The sequence below is a fragment of the Marmota flaviventris genome, chromosome 10 (assembly GCF_047511675.1).
Source record: "Marmota flaviventris isolate mMarFla1 chromosome 10, mMarFla1.hap1, whole genome shotgun sequence".
NCBI classification, from domain to species: domain Eukaryota; kingdom Metazoa; phylum Chordata; class Mammalia; order Rodentia; family Sciuridae; genus Marmota; species Marmota flaviventris.
Genome location: NC_092507.1, coordinates 61,582,570 through 61,600,377, shown reverse-complemented (window position 1 = coordinate 61,600,377; position 17,808 = coordinate 61,582,570). Strand labels below are relative to the sequence as shown.

Below are 17,808 nucleotides of genomic sequence, written 5' to 3'. Positions count from 1 at the left end.
CATATGGCTGCCAGGGAAATGCCAAGAGGCCCCCTCAGCTCTGGAAGGCATCTCTGTCTGATTTCCCACCTCCTGCTAACTGAGGGCTAAGGCACCCTTATATGGAAATGCTCCCCTGCTAGAACTGCTCTAACAAGCCACTAATGTGCATGCAAAGAAACCTGAAAACCATTAAGACCCAGCCCCACAACACTCAGCCACAAGGAGTTAAGCAGAAAAACATCTCGGTGGAGCTCAATAAATGGACTCGTTAAGCCAAACTCCTGATAATGGATACACTCAAATAACCAAGGTACACTAATGGAACACATCCAGAGATAATCAAACTTCCACTAATTAAATAAAATGTTTCCCTATATCTAAGAATTTACTATCTACATCCAAGTATTTTACCCAAATAGGAGGTTGCTATGTTATTAGCCTAATGCAGTTATTATAATGATTTGTGCTTTCAGAGTATTATTCACTGGAGCACCTGGGGGTTTTGGCAAATGTGATTTCCCTGCCAGCATGAAGTCCCTTTCATTTCTTGCTCCCCTCTGTGTAATCCCCAAATTCCATGCTTTCTCTTTAATTTGTCTTCTTGTGTTCCTTTACTGCTTACATTAGGTGTGATTTCTCCTCCCAGACCTCTTAACTTGCAATTTGATGAATAGTTCCTTCCAAATCTAGGTTTTTAAGGTTATAATTTTGTCCAAAAAGATGCTACAAAGACAATTTAGTATCTACATCATGGTTATGTACACAACAGAGGCTTCATAATTATTTAAGAAGAAGAAGTATGATCTTTATTACTCCTCATGGTTTTCTTCCATCCTCATAATTTTACCCTAGAAATGATGAATGCTGATTATCATCCTTTGCTATGAGAATTATTTTTATATCTAGATCTGGAGATGAATGGCAAATGATATGAATACTAAAATATTCTCTTTGATTTTGTAACTTGGAGGCCCTTTGGGTCCAAGCATAAGTAGAGAAAATGAGATTTGGTCTTGATTATAAAAGCCAGGGAATTATTATTGACCTCATATATTCCAAATTCTAGATAACTGAAGGAGCAATCCCACCTTACTTTAATTCCAAATAAAAAAACTTTCACTGAAATGACATACGAGATTTTGTCCATTACGGAAGGTTGTATATGTCCCTCCGCTAATTGTTGTTTGACCAGGTCATGGGCTATTTGTATCTTTTCTTTAGTCAGGGGCCACTGAGGAACCCACACTGGTCTTTCTGATTTCCAAGTAATTTTGATTGTATCAGTGGCCCTTTCTGAAAACCCAATCCATGTCTATTTGTTTCTTGATCTATTTGAATTGGTGCTGTCATACCTTGTTCTTGTTCTCTTAGTCTTTCTTCTTTCCTAAAGCCTTGTCTAGCCCTAGTAGTGGGCACATTAGGATTGATGTTATTTGTTAATGTCAAACCTAATTGATCTAGGACATCGCATCCCCATAAATTTATAGGAAGATGATCCAATACATAGGGCTGTATAGTTCCTTCACATCCTTCAGGATCCTTCCAATCTAATACCATTGCACTTCTATGGGGATTAGTTGCCACTCCTAGGCCTCGAAGCGTTTGAGTGGCTTGTTGTAATGGCCAGTGTTTTGGCCATTCTTGACGAGATATTATGCTAAGGTCAGCACCTGTGTCCAGTAGCCCAATAAAGTCATGTCCTTGAATATTTAGTTTTAGCATGGGGCGAGAATCTAGATTTAAAGACAGCATAGCCCAATCTACACCTGTGGAGCCTAATCCCTTGGAACCTCTTTCTATAGTACGACTGGAAAATTTATCATGTAGGCTGGGTATTATTAATAACTGTGCTATTCTATCTCCTGGTGAAATTACTGATATACCTCTTGGAGAACTAGCTATAATTTTTATTTCACCCTCATAATCGGGATCAATTACCCCAGGACTTATCATAAGTCCTTTTAGTGTTGAAGAACTGCGTCCCAATAATAAGCCTACTGTTCCTTGCGGAAGAGGTCCTTTTACTCCTGTGGGAATGATTTGAACTCCCATCTCTGGAGTTAGTACTGCTCTGGCAGAGGCGCAGATGTCCAACCCTGTGCTCCCTCTAGTTTGTCTGATGAGGGATTTAATGGATAATGCATCCTGGGCACTACCTTGATGGTGCTGCTGGGTTCCTCCATTGCCCCGTATATTTGTGGTTTTGGGCCCCGGAGCATTGGGCCCTCCAGTCCGTTTTTTGGCAATGGAGCCTGATGTCTTTCTCCACAATATCGTGGGTAAACACTTGGTCCTTGTCTGTTTTTTGATAACGGAATACCTTCTATGGTGGTTTGAGAACGGCATTCATTAGCCCAATGTTTCCCTCTACGGCATCGTGGGCAAATACCCGGTATTCTATTCCTTTGATACCTAGCCTTGTTAAACCCTCCTCCTATGGGGCAACTCCTTTTAAAATGTCCTGTTTGATCACAATTATAGCATGTTTTTGGCCTGGCATCTAAAGCCTGTTGTACTGCTGCTAAGACTTGCCCTTGTTCATTAATGTCTCTACATAATTTAATATATGTGTTTAAATCTTCATGTTTCCATGGTCTGATGACCTCTCTGCAGCAACGATTTGCTTGGTCATAAGCCAGTTGTTTTATAAATGGCATTGCCTGTTCTGTATCTCCAAATACTCTAGATGCTGTCTGAATAAGCCTATCTACAAATTCAGCATAAGGTTCATTAGCTCCTTGTATTACCTTAGATAATTGTCCTTGTAAATCTCCATGCCCCTGTAAAGTTTTCCATGCCTTAACTGCGTCTGCAGCAATTTGTGCGTATACGCCAGGATCATATTCAATTTGTTGCCGTTGACCCTCATAAGGTCCTTTTCCTAATAACATATCTAGATTTCTTTGAGGGTAACCAGCTGCTGCATTTCGCCTAGCTTTCTCCATGCAAAATTCCTCATTGGCAACCTTCCATAACAAATATTGTCCTCCATTTAGCACAGATCGACACATGTTAGCCCAATCTGCTGGCGTCATGTCTAAGTTGGTAATGGATTCGACCATGCTCACAGTGAAGGGTGCTTGTGGCCTGTAGGCTGTTACAGCCTCCTTTAATTGCTTCACTGTTTTGAAATCTAAAGCACGGTGAATTCGTTGCCCTCCTGCCTGCTCAAGTACAGGGCATGCTAATCTTTGGGGTCCTGCCTCAGGATTCCGTCCATCAACTACGGGAGTTGAGGGCCGCTCAGCTGTAGATGGAGCTGTTGGTTGAATTACGCCCTCTGGTGATAGAATGGGGTTAGTAGCAGCCTCCTGTTGTAATTCCCCGCCTGATGGTTGTTTTTCCTCTAAGCTTTCTTTCTTCAAATCTTCCTCTGTCTGACTAGCTTGAGAGACCTTCTCTTTCGCTTGACCTAACATGTTTTCTACCATAGTCTGGACCTCTAACAATTTACTTAACAGTCTTTCGGTTTGTTTTTTACTAGTTTCTAATCTACTATAAAGGTAACGCAACCCAATAAGATAGCATAAAACAAAACCGAAACAGAATGAAACAAAAACCGAACAAAGAATAGTTGTATCAATTTTCTCTTTCTCAGGGCCGAACAACTTCAAACCTTGAGCCAACCATTTTTTCCCAGTTTGCCTGAGAAAATTCTAGGGATAGGCAGCTTGAAACAAAAACAAGATAAATCAAAACGAGAACACATTGTTTTTTGAAATGGTCACCCATTTTGTTGCCTTCCCTCAGGGGCGAGCAATTTTACTCACCTCCAAGCTTCAGGCGTTCCCCGTGCGGGCCACCAGTTGCCGCAGTCTGGCTGGGCACAAAATCCCGAGCCACTCAAGCAGGAACAAAGTTTATTTTTTGAAACTGCCGCCAATGTCTGGTACCGCCTGGGAAGATTTTTTCCACCCACGCGGCCTCCTCCCAACCCGCAGAGACAGCTCCTCCCCCGGAACTCCCTCCTACTGTACTTCCCCAACCAATGGGAACTCTCCAGGAGTCCCGTAGCCGGCCTAGGTGAACAGCAGGGGTCCAATATCCATATGAATGCAAATCTTAACATAATCATATCATCTCAATGGCTAGCTGGCATCACCTTTCGACCAAAAATGCCATGCATCATATACTTGGCTCTTAGCAGTCCATTATTTTAATATCTTACTTCCTATAATGTTAAAAACCCATTTCTTCAGAACACTGAAAAGTGGGATCAGAGGATGACTTCTAAAGTCTAACTTCCTATGGCTCATCTTTCTCCTGACAATTCTGGTCCCACACACCATCAATTACATCAGAGGCAACAGAAATTCCTGACTTGCTACATCTCCTCATGACTTAAATCTGAAAGATGTCTTAGGTTTATACTACAGAGAGAACTCACATCCCCTTTGATCCACTATTTTTCTTAGTTAATCACCAAGCCCAAACAAGAATGCCACCAGTCCTTCCCCTTAAGACAATAATTGACATAAATAAATGCTTTTCCCAACCAACACACACACACACACACACACACAAGAAACTAAGCTGTTTCATTATCCTTCCTGTTTTTCCCCTTCTCCTTTCCATTCTACTTTCTTTTTCCCATTCCTTCCCATCTTTAAGTTTCTTGTGCACATTTTGGGCCCAGCTCCGATATCTTCCCATTACGTAGTTAGTTCTTTCTTCATGGATACTCAATTTTAGACAGTATCCTTGAACTTTTTACTCAATATTGCATTTCCTTTATTTTATTCATAGCACTTATTGTTACCTGATAATTTCCAGTTATTTTCTTACTTTTTGCCAGATTCTTCCAGCTAGAAGTGTGGAAAAAGCAGGGAGATTTTTGTCTATCTTAACATTTTTTTTCTCTCAGTGTCTATTATATATTAGACTGGCAATAAATTTTGTTAAATGAGTGAATAGTAGTAGATATGAGAGATGCAATGTTGAAATAGAAGAGCTCTTTATTCTTATAACAAATACTGTCTAGTGGAAAAGAAAAAAAATAATTATATATTCACTCAAATTTTATTTAATCAAGCTCTAGGAAAAAAAGAGGATGCTATGAGTGTGCAAAATGGTGAAATTGTAGAGCAGTTTGGAGGAAGTGTTCCTTGAGGAATTATCTTTTAAACTAAGCTTAGAAGATGAAAATGAGTTGATTAAGCAAAAAGGGAGAAGAAAAGCATTTTGGCCAGAAGGAAGTCTTCACCATTCTGATGCATAAGAAGAGGAGCTTTAGAGCATTCTTTAAAATCTTCTGCTCATTTATTTGACTATTAGGATTGTGCAGTTAATAAGAAATCTACACTATTTATAGACATAGCTACAGAGACAACAGAATAGATCGCAATTAGTATTCTTGAGAACATTAGCTCACCAGGTGTCATTCAGTGGAACATGGAAGAGAATATTATATCATAAATGTCTTCCTCCTCTTTCTCAATTTCATTTCAACAAGCATGTATTGAACATCTATTAGGAGTCATCCACTGAACTTCAGGTATCAGAAAATAAAAAGCTATATACCAAATGCTTGTTCCCAGGAAGTTTACGATTTGGTAGGAGAGATATCTCTTCAGGATGGAATGGAGAACCGAGAGGTAAGGGAGTGCAGGTAATAGAGTCAAATGTAAAGAAACAATGGGTATGCTAAACTGGAATCAGGGAAGACTTTCTGAAAGAGGACCTACAAAATTTCTTGAAGGCTAAGGGGAAATCAGAAATTAAAAGAGTAGAGTCACTTGGAGTCAGATGTAGGGAAGGGGAGGGTATAGAGGCATGAGAAAAGACATTGGAAGATGGACTAACATGATATCATGTTCATAGATGCTGCCTTACAGGATTATTGTGCAGTGTGTGTGAGACAGGACATGAATGGATGCTGGTGGTGTAGCAAGTATGATGATTGCGACACTTGGAGTACCCAGAAGACAAAAGTGATTGGATAAAAGGGTTGTGAGTCAGGAAGTACACAGGACATATGATAACAAGCTGGGACTTTTTCCTATCAGTGATAGTATGTCAATGAAGGGTTTTGAGCTGGGGAATGATAGAACCTTATGTTCATCTTGAATACATCTCTCACTCTATAGCTGGAAAAATAGATCCAAAAGATGCTGGAAAAAAAGATAAGAAAAGAAAACGACAAAAGGACTGGTAATTGGGCTATTAAAATTAGGCTATCAGGAGAAAGAGGATAAGGGTTCGAATTAAAACCACAGTAATAAAAATAAAGAGGCTGAGACAGGAAGATCATGAGTTCAAAGCCAGCCTCAGCAACAGTTAGGTGATAAGCAATTCAGTGAGACCCTGTCTCTAAATAAAATACAAAGGGGGATGTGGCTCAGTGGTGAAGTGCCTCTGAGTTCAATCCCTGGTACCAAAACCAAATAAATAAATAGGATAGACTAAAATATACTCATAAAGTAAAAATAAAGGAAACTATTTGAATGTAAATGTATGTGTGTAGTGGGTGAGAAGTTGAGGAGGAAAAGGAGTCAAGCATCATTCTAGATTTTTTAATTAGGTGGCAAAGTGGAGAGCAATGCTATTGATTATATAATGAATAAGGGTCACACAGTAGGAGAAACAAATTTATGAGGACAAAAATGATGTTCAGTTCAGTTCTGAGTTGTGCATATTCCTTAGATATCTAAGTAAAAGAATCTAGCAGTCAGATGGTGTGGCAGTCTGAAAACATGATCACAAACTCTGACATTCTTCCTTAGCTGTGAGGAAGAACCCTGCTGCAGTAAAGAAGCTTGTGAATTTGTGCTGGAGTTTTAAAATATTGTTTTGTAGATTTGCATGCAACTCTTCATATTAGAATAATCATTTTGAATTACTTTCATAATATTTTGAATACTGATTTTCAAAATCTTCTTGATTCTGTTTCAGTCCGGAGGTTTTAGATGTAGTAGTATAACTTGAGTTATAAATAAGAAATATCAATACAATAATACATCATATGCTTTTCTATATGCTAGGATTGTCCAGTGGTGTTTACTTGTAAGACACAGCTTCATCAGTGGGTTTATTAAGCATACCCATCTTCCTAATATATCAGTATTTCTTATTGTATACAAAATCATATTGTAGATTAGGAAAGACTGTAAGATTTGGGAGTTATACAGACTCAATTATATCTCCACCCTTTATTTAACAATAACACCTATCCCCATTTTTATTGAGAATCTGTTAAGTTCCAAGCATTTACATCTTATCCTTAACCTTCGTTGGAATGCCATAAAGCGTTGGTAAATTTCCTCATTTTGAGGATGAGGAGTGAAAAAAATTAAATAACTGATTGAAGTTCGTTGAGTAATAACGATGGAATGTGGCAGATCTGACTGATTTTATATTGTGGTGGTAAAAGCCTGAACTCTGCAATAGGATAGACCTCTGGTGCCACTTACTCACTAATTCTCCAACTTCCAGTTCCTCCAGTTCTACTAACAGCTGTGTGACTTAACAATTCTAAGTCCCAAATTCTTTATAGTAGTAAGATAATGCCCATTCATAGGGACACACTGATAATTAAATTATATATATATATATATATATATATATATATATGCATATGCAATAGTTACTTAATGTAAGTTCTACATTCTAAGTATGTAGATTCTTGCAGTTAATATATTTCAAGAAATTTGTGACTTATCTCCAAATAGAAATAGAAAATCTCATTCTAACAGTGCTTAGTGTTATTTTATTCATTTATATTTAAAAGAGAATAACTACATATGTAGAATGGTAACCAATATACAAAAAAACACCCCCCCCCCAAAAAAAAAAAAAAACAACTCATGGATTTTGAAATACCCTCTAAGTCTTTTGTTTAACCCTTCCTTTATCTCCCTCCTAATCTACTTTATCACACTAAACTTCAGCCCCTAAGTAGTTTAGATTCACTAAACTACTAACTATTCACTAAACCAGGAAATAAATTCTAATAGGTAAGAATGTAATATAGAAGCAGCCTATGAATTTATAATTCATTGTTGTAAATTTATAAAATAATTTAATGACCCTACCTCTTCTTCTGTTCCTTCCTAACCTTCATTTCTCAGTTATTTTTTACTGGTTAAAACCTGTAGAAACTCATGACTGTAAGATTTCATTACTTTTAGAGAATACACTATAGTACATTTACTATAAATAATTCACACCATACTACACTTGTCAAAAGGAATGAACAGAGTATATATCATGGTACAGGAGCCTTGATTTTTATTGTTTTTGCTCACTTACTCACTAATTCTCCAACTCCAGTTCCCTGTCATTGTGAATTAGAATGCTTCTGCTGTATACAAATATTGTATTCTGGATAATTAGATATTGGGAGAGGAGCCTCTCTAAATTACTTTAACTGGTGTCAGTACCGAAGCAAATCAGAAGTTTTTAGTCCTGTTTCTGGTTTGGGTTATTTTCTGACCCTAAACAGCCTGACATAAAGGAGTGCTTTTCTTTGTCAAAGGCAGCCTTTTCAAATCTAACTGCCAGACACACTATTGAGCTATGTGTTCAATTCTAATTGGCTGAGATCTTTTCAATTCGGCAGTTTCATCTTTAATGCAATGGATGTAAGATTATGTGTAGGTCTTTTCAATGGGTTTTCCATACTGGTGATTAGGGCAGAGGATTTAAACATAACCAAGCTGCTGGCTATTTCTTCTAGCCAATTTAAATTGATTCATACAAGTCCTTTGTACCCCAGGGAAAGGGCAGAACAAATCCAAGTGAGTGAGACAGCCATCACTACACTTTCAGAAATAATAGTAGAAAAGAAGGGGGTGGGGGTAGGGGATGACTTGGAGAGGAGAAATACTCTAAATACTGTGAAATTGGAACTTTAAGCAGTCGAGCAGAGAAATACTGAAACTTAACCAGTAGGCTTCCGAGTAGAATCAAGAGCACCAAGAAAATTATTTCGAAGATTGATTCTGATCTCTTTAGGTTAAAAGGGCTATGCAAATAGAAAGTGTTCTTCATTTCTGATTCCACAGGAACTCATAGTGGGTAAACTCTTGTTTTGAAAATATTCCAAAAGAGACTAGACAACTTTTCCAGAACTCCAAGACATCCTTGAATGTACTATATCAGAATAGCAAAAGGATAGTTAGCTAAAATTTAGTCTGGGTCTGTTAAAAAATTTGGTTTAGAACCAAAGACACATTCTGTTGAAAAAGACTCCACTGTCTTTCTCTTCAGAGTGTAGAGTAGGATGAGCTATTCTACTGAAGCATTCAGAAAAATATTCCTTTTCAACTCAACACTGCTTGTTGAATCTCCCTTATAGTTTCTCTCTCCTGGGATAGCATATGGTACATGGTAAAGCATAATGAAACCATTCCTATATCACCTCTATTCTAATAAGAAGGATCTCTATGCAGAGTTTTACTGCTTCCTCAGCTTCATCTCCAAATTGTTCAGGAAAGTTTTTAGTGTACTATATCAGTTAATTTGGCAACTCTCTCTCCAAGGGAGAAAGGGAAGCATGTCTTTATCAATGAAAACAGAAACTGTTCACTGTTGACAGTATCAACAAGGCCATTTCAATACTTTCCGAATACATGAAAACAGTGCAACATTTCTCCAGCAAGAGAAAATAGCAGTAATTTCATTTTGCTGGTTTGACTTGCTTTGCCCTAGAACATATGCAAAATATCCATATGTCTCCTGGGTACTAACATTCAATTTGTTAAAATTCATAGTAATAATGGAATCCAACTCTGATGCCTGGCACATTAGATGAACAAATAAAGGTGACAAATATGGCATATGTTGCAGAGATCAGTGGGCAAGTCCTCTAAAGCATTTTTGCCGTGGCTTGGCAGGAAATCTTAGGAGTTTATACAATGATTCATTGTTTTATAAGGTGTGGAATTCCACAAAAAAATAAAAGTAAAGCCAGTTTTCAACTATCACTCTCAATCAACTACAAACAAACAAAGTCAACCCCTGTGAAGAGATAGCTGCAGCAGCAATTTCTGAGCTGCCTTCCGGAAGACTAATGCTTTGTAAACAGTCTTACTCTGAAACTCACATTTCTTAAGAGATGCTGTCTGAGAATCACTTGAATAAATGTAATGCTTTGGGTAAGTAGAACTTAGTCAGGCCTCCTAAGGCTTCAGAATATTTAAGATTTTCCAGCTGATACTTAAAATATCAAGCTACCTAGAATTATTTTTTAACACAAAGGAGAAATTCTTTGTACCTAACAAAAATGCAATAATATATCCATCAAAAGAAATGCACAGTATACATGTATATGGATGTTCATAGGACAGTATTTTTAACAGCCCTGAATTGGAAATTATCCAAACAGCCATGGATAGCAGAATGAATAAGTATATTGTGATCTAGTCACAAAACATTATCCTATGAACAATAAGAATAAACAGTCTACAACATCTTGCAATAAGGATTAATCTCATAAATTGTTGGCCAAAAGAAGCCAGACACAAAATAGTACATACCTACCACTGCATTCTATTATATAAAGTTCTCTGAAAGAAGAAAAACTATGTCAGAAGGCAGTGTACACTCCTTTGGGGAGAGATTGAAAGATAATGTAAGTGGGGCTTCTAGGGTACTGGTCATGTTCACATTCATCATTTGTGTTCAGGGTAGGTTCAGGTTGTAAAAGTTAACTGAGTTGTGCAGAACAATATGTGCAAAGGCAGATATACTTGTATTTATACAATACTCAAAAAATAAAAACAAAAAGATAGCAGATCTATAACTGTCTTATTATTTATGATTCCATGTTTATTATTTTGTCTTTATTAAAGTAACTCCTATGTCATTTTTTCACTAGTAGCCTTCAGATCTGTATGTTTTCCCTTTTTGTTTACATGCTTAAAATGACTCCCCATTTCCATTGACCAAAATCAATCTCCCTTTTCATTGATGGATTTTCATATCCTACTTTAACCAGATGAGATTCAGATAGGTTCAACTTAGTAGGCTAAGAAATCTTATAGCTTAGTATGGCCTTATATGTTTATATCATTAAAACAAAGAAATATATTTCTTTTCATACTTTAAGCATCCTAAAAATATAGTCATCAAAGTTAACATAATAAGTAAAATGTTTCATAAAAGTCTTAATTATACAGTATTCAGTCATAACTACATAATTTCAATTATAGTAATACTGTCTCATCTCACCTGAGGAATCTAAACACCTTAGGAGCTTATGTGCATATGCAGAGCTCACTTATGATGTACAATATGTCTTAAATATCAATAACAAAGATGGTGTTTCACTTCTGAATGTCTCTAGTTACCTTTCCCTTGAAATAAAGAATTTGTTATCAATCATCTTTATTTCTGACCTACTACAAAATCTACCACTTATATCACTACTAAATACTATTAGGTGCTTATTTTGTGCAGCCACTGATCTAAGCAATTTGTGCATATTATCACATTTAATATTTACAATCTTGTGAAGTTGGAGTTGTTACCTACATTTTGCAATGAGAAAATGATCCTAGAAAGATTAAATAATTTACACAAGGTCAAAAAATATGACTTGATATAAACCCAGGTGTTCTCACACCAGATCCCAAGTTCTCACTGCTTTGAGTTCAAATAAGTTAATACCTAAATACAAATCGTGGCTCCCTTACATTTTTCTAGCACAGGCACTATCAACAGGGTTTACTCTGACATACTCCTGTTTTTCTTTATATTTGTTTGTGTTTTAAAATTTGAATCCACATCAAAATTCCCCTAAAAGAGAGATAAAGATCATCTCTAATTCCACTCTTCTATCATTTCCTAGCACAAGTTAGCACCTAAAAATGCAGTAGCTCATTCTCTTTTTCAGTGTATCAATACTGAGAATGCCTTCAGCTTATCTGCAGTGCAGGAGTTGGTTTCTCTAATGATGGTCTATTGGTCTCTGATCCAAATCTCCAGAGACTCAAATACAATCTACAGAAGAAATGAGCATATACATGTCTTGAAAGCAAAGGAATTATTGATGCATTGACATAATCTATGCACACAGTTCAATGTGTCACTATAGAGATGCAATGATTAAAAATATACCCTTTTCATAAGCCCACATCAAACATGTCTGCTCATCTTTTTCACCACTAGACCTGCTGGGATCACAAGCTACTAGATTCATATCAGCTCCATTATCCAGTAAGAACTGAACCAGGCGAATGTGACCATGGTAGCAAGCAGAGTGTAATCCTGTAATAGAAAAGAATAAAAGGATGAAAGGAGAAAGGAAGAAAACTACATTTTGATTTTCAAAAGGCAGTTGTAACCACATAACAACATTGTTTTCAGAGACAGAAAGCAATGGTTGATATACCTGATAATGAATTAATTTTATTATGGAGGAAACATACAATAAGCAAAAGAAATATTCTATACTAGTCAATCTATATAGACTGTATTTTGCTCAGAATTATTTTTTAGTATTTTTACACCTACAGTATTATCAAGAATGAATGTTAGTATCTTTATAGAAGAAAAAGAATGAAGATTCTCAAGAATTATTTTCAAAGCAGGGTAGCATGGTCAGTCTCTGGTAAAGACCAGAAGAGATTACATTGACTATAGATAACACAACCGTCAAGCTGACCAAAATTTAATGTTATTTTTATTATTACTATTTACCATCAATGCTAAATGGTGTCAGTTGATAACAATATCCATCCTCACTGGGGTTGACCACAGTCAGGGCTCATTCCCCTTTGGCACACCACTGTTCTAGACCATTGATAAGCACCTCAAACAAGGGATGTTCTCACCCCAGTCATACCTGTATGGCCATCTCTTCCTTGGTGATTGATATTTACAACATTCTGATCAAGAAGAAATTTAACCAGATCAATGCTCTTTCCATAGGTACAAGCACTGCAAAAGTACAAAATAAGGAAAATAGAAGACACTTCTATGGGCTGAGTGGTGTTCCCTCCCAATGCATAGGTTGAAGCTCTAATTCCCTTAACTCCAGATTCTGAATTCATTTAGGGATACTGTATTTAAAGAGTTAATATGTTAAAATGGGGTCACTAGTGTAGGTACAGATCCAATAAAACTGGTATCTTAATAAGAAGAGGAGATTATAACAGATAATGACAGTCTGAGGGATGGATATGTGAAGTCACAGTGTGAAAGTAGCTATATTCAAGTCAAGAAAAGAGGTGGAGGCTCCAGAGGAAGCCAACATTGCTGACATCTTAATTTCGTACTTGTAGCCTCTTGAACCATGAGGCAATACATTTCTGTGGTTTAACCTATCTGACCTGTGTGGTATTTTGTTATGGCAGCCACAGGAAACAAATACAGCCTTGATTAACCCAGGAAAATCTAGATGCTGATGTGTAAATAAAAGTGCCAAACAGACAAAGAAGGGGGGAAGGAAGGTAAGAGGAGAGATACTAAAAAATAAGTAAGCACTATATGAAAATGGTAAATAAAAATAAGAACATACGGTGATAAAATCTTGAAGATTTTCAAATCTGCAGTGAAGTAAAGAAGTTTTGTAAAATTTATAGAACTTTTGAATCAAGTATTTCCTGTGTTATTAGTTCAACTTTAACCTAAAAATTATTCTGCATGACAATGAAATATGAAATTCAGGAGAATCCTGAGAGCTGTTGTCAAATCACGTCATATTTTGAAATTATTCCCTAGGAAAACTGTCAAATGTCGGAAGAATTCCTTGACCAGAAGGTAAGATCTCATAGCTGTCATTTTACTATGGGAGCTTTGGTTGTGGACTCAAAGTCCAGAAATCCTCCATATACTAGCCAGAGTACTTGGGACAAATCCTTAGACTTCTTGAATTTTATAGTTTTCACACCTGTTCTACAAGATTATAGATAATACCTCCTCAATACCACATTGTTGCTGAAATTCCAAGTGAATTAAAGCTTATGGAATCACATTACAAGCTGGAAAGGATGTCCATGATCTGCTCTTTCCGTTGGGAGAAAAAATTAATATAGTTAAGGACCTAAAGGAGATATGATTTTTATAGATAAAATTTACAACCAAATTTGTTGAACTATTTAATTGAAATTCTAATTTCTACTGTTTACTGAAAAAGCTGATAGAAAAAAATATTTTGTGTAATGTAAATAAATTATGCCTAATAATGACTATTAGCTTTTATTCATTGACTAGTAATTTTCACAAACTTTCTTTTCCTATAATTTCCCTCATACATCTGCTTTTTGTGTTCACTAGCAAGATTCTACTTCCAAAGCCTGGACAGCTATGAGGTATGTCATAGGTGACTGGAGGAAACTAATATGAAGCAGAGCCCCATCTAATCATGGCTAATGGAAGTGTGCAGGGACTTGGTTCTAGAAAAAGAGGTAGTTCATAGCATAGGATCTAACTATTTCCTCTTCCTGAGATGGTGTTGACCAAGTCATATTTGTTTAATAAATACCACTCATCTTTCATACATCTTCTGAACTATTGCTCCCTCTGCAAAATCTTCTCATGAACAAAGGCAGAATCATTGCTATCTCTTCTGCTCCTTTGTCATTCAGTCTTATGGCATTTGTCCTTCTGCAAAATCTTCTCATGAATAAAGGTAGAATCGTTGCTGTCTCCTGCTCCTTTGTCATTCAGTCTTATGGCACTTGTCACATTGTATTATGGTAATAGACAAACTTTTTTTTTTTTTTTACCAAAATCTCATGGCTCCTTTAAGGATGAAAGATATCCTGTCATTTTAATGTCCCTTCTAGCATCAACACAAGGCAGATCTTTAATAACTCTTCTTGGATAATTTAATAAATAGAAAGTAACCATCTCAGTGCAATATATCATCCCATTAACAATTTTCATTGTAAATATGACCCATAACACTACATATATAACAGTCATTGTCTGAAGTACTTTGTTGTTTATTTTCAAAGTAACTATTTGCAGAAAATGATAAATTATGAATATATGCATACATGTGTGTAATTTATGTGTGTATATATGTTTGCATATATACATACATATGTATTATGTTAGTAACTTTCCATTACTGTGATAAAACTCCTGAGAAAATAACTCTGAAGATGAAAAATTTATTTTGGATCACAGTTTCAGAGATTTCAGTCCATGTTCATGTGGCCCCATTGCTGTGGGCCTGCAGAGGCATAACATTATGGTGGGGAGCAGGTGAGAGAGCAGAGTTGCTCACCTTAAATTAGCCAGGGGGTAAAGAAAGAGAGAGAGAGAGAAAGGAAGTAAATGGAGACAAGATAAACTCTTCAAGGATTTACTCCACTTCCTCAAACTATTCCTTCCCTCCTAAAATTTCCACCACCTCCAAATAGCACCTCCATGTTGAAGGTTCTAGGCCTTCAACACAAGAGCCTCTGGAGGACATTCCAGATCCAAACTCTAATAGTCTATCTCCATCCCCCAAAGCTCATATCCTCTCATAATGCAAAATGCACTCAATCCATACGCAAGAGTCCCCATAGTTTTAGCAGCTACAGCATTGCTCAAAGAATTATCTAAATCTTAAGGCAAATTCTTAGCTGTAATCCATATAAAAGTAAGAAATCAAATTATGTACTTTAACATATGATGACACTGGGTAAACATTCCCATTCTAAACAGAAGGGATGGATTACCAAGGAAGAATCAGACCATAGTGACAATACAGCCCAGTAAGTCAAGTATTGTATCCTATAGATCCACATCCCGCATCTAGGGTATGTGATGGTAGGAAGTGAATTCCAAAGGTCTTAGGCATCTGCCTTACCGTTTGCAACAGACATGGTCACTCTCTTGAGCTGCCTCTGCTTGTTGTCTATATCTTTGCTCAGCAGACATTCCACATTCCTGACATCTCTAATTTCCTGGGGCTTCTATTGCAGCTTTTTCTTTACTCTTCATATATTGCTCTACCAGGGACTAACACAGGGATTCTGAACTTTCACACACTGCCTGGCTTCCCAGACTCCCTTTTGAAATCTGAGTGACTCCACAAGTCTTGCATTTTGTATACCTGCCAAACCTGCACCATTCAGATGACACCAAGGTCTGCCACCTATGCCATAGCTGTAGCAGGTACCTGAATGATTAAGCACAATAAAATGTATCCTGGGGAAATAACTTTGTAGGTATCCCAGTATGAGACGGGGGCCTAGTTATACATTCTCAAAGCAAAGTCTTTGAAAGTAGTTTATAGTTTTACACCCTTCAGCCTCCAGTAGGTGGGTGGCATCAATTCCTGAGAAGCTCTCAATCTACCTTTCTTATCATACTGGTACAAAGTACTTGAGTTCTTTTTCGTAGTGCTAATCTCTTTAGCAAGAACACCTTCCTTGGCTCCATTTTTATGTATGCTTATTTTTTTGCCAAACTACAAACTTTAAAGTCCTTTTTCTCTGCTTTTTGCTCCCAAATATTGCTGAAAATCTTGTGTAAAGCAGTTATAAATACCCATGCCACTACCTTTATGCTGTGTTGCCTTGAAAAATCCTCTGCCAGATAAACTATTCCATTACTTAAGTTCAACTTCACACATGTTCTCAAGGCATGAACAAAATGTTGACAAGTTTGTTGCCAGAATGTAAAACACATGTTCTCTAGTTCCATTCCCAGTAGAATCCTCTTTCTCATCTAAAACCTCATCACTGCCCTTACTATCCACATTCCTCCTAGCATTCTGGTGTTCTGAGCTCACGTCAGAATTGTCTATTAATTTCTCCTCACAATGTTATAAGCTTTCTTCCTCAAACATTTCTAAACTTCTCCCAGTAACCAATTCCAAACATATTGTCAGGTATAGTCAAAGCAATGACCCACTTCTCAGTATCAATTTTCTGTTGTTTATATTTTTATATAAACAATTTTAAAAAATGAGAGATTTATTTTGTCTCACTGTTTCAGTCCATAGACACTTGATCCCATCACTATGGGCCTATGGTAAGAAAGAACATTATAGAGAGAACAATTTGGCAAAACAGAGTTTTCTCACCTAATGAAGACAAGGATGAAGGAAAAAAGCGGAAAAAAAGAGAAAAAGAAGGAAAAAATAGGAAGGAACCAGGGACAGATATACCCTTTAAGGAAATGCCCCCAGTTTCCTACTTCCTCCAAACAGACTCCAACACCTACATTTTCCTTCCACCACTTTCCAATAGCACCACAAACTGGGAATCAAATTTGCAACACATGAGCCTTTGGAGGGCATTCTAGATCCAAACTATAACATGTGTGTACAAAGTACTTGATAAATACACACACACTTATGCACACATGTACACACAGTGTATGTATGTATATATGTATGCATATACATATACTTTTGAATAAGTACACATATAAAAATAATAACAGGATAACAGGGCTGGGGTGGTAGCTCAGTGATAGAATGCTTGCCTAGCACATGTGAAGCACTGGGTTTGATACTCAGCACCACATAAAAATAAATAAGTAAAATAAAGGTACTGTGTTAATCTATAACTACAAAAATAAAATAAAAACAATAACAAATATATAAGTGATTGTTATGTGCAAAGCACTGATTTGTAAAAAGAAAAATTTGTATTCATAGTACATTTCTCGTGTAAAAGGAGTTCCTTTTATAAGTCTGTGCTTACAATAAAAAGAATAAAAATATTAATCTGTTATTCCTAGTCACCACAGGCTTACACAAAATAAAACAGTTGGGTTCATACTTTTAACTCACTTCACAAATCTCATATAGACAACCTCCTGGAGGTGACAGTCACCCTCTGATTGCAGTTGGTTCCAATTCATGTGCATGGGGTAGCAAAATGATTTGAAAACTAGCCTGAGGTGTCAGCCATAACAGGCATGACCTAACATGGAAAG

The 17,808-nt window shown here is 36.7% G+C and overlaps 1 protein-coding gene across 1 annotated transcript in view; it reads right to left on the bottom strand.

Annotated features, from left to right (window-relative positions):
- Positions 1 to 17,808, bottom strand: part of Tnni3k (TNNI3 interacting kinase) — a 291,075-nt gene that overhangs the window by 171,336 nt on the left and 101,931 nt on the right. Inside the window, exons 10-11 of the mRNA XM_071617944.1 lie at positions 12,767 to 12,861; positions 12,040 to 12,189 (exon numbers count right to left, since the gene is read on the bottom strand). Of these exons, the coding sequence (XP_071474045.1) occupies positions 12,040 to 12,189; positions 12,767 to 12,861 (245 nt within the window). The remainder of the gene's footprint in view (positions 1 to 12,039; positions 12,190 to 12,766; positions 12,862 to 17,808) is intronic.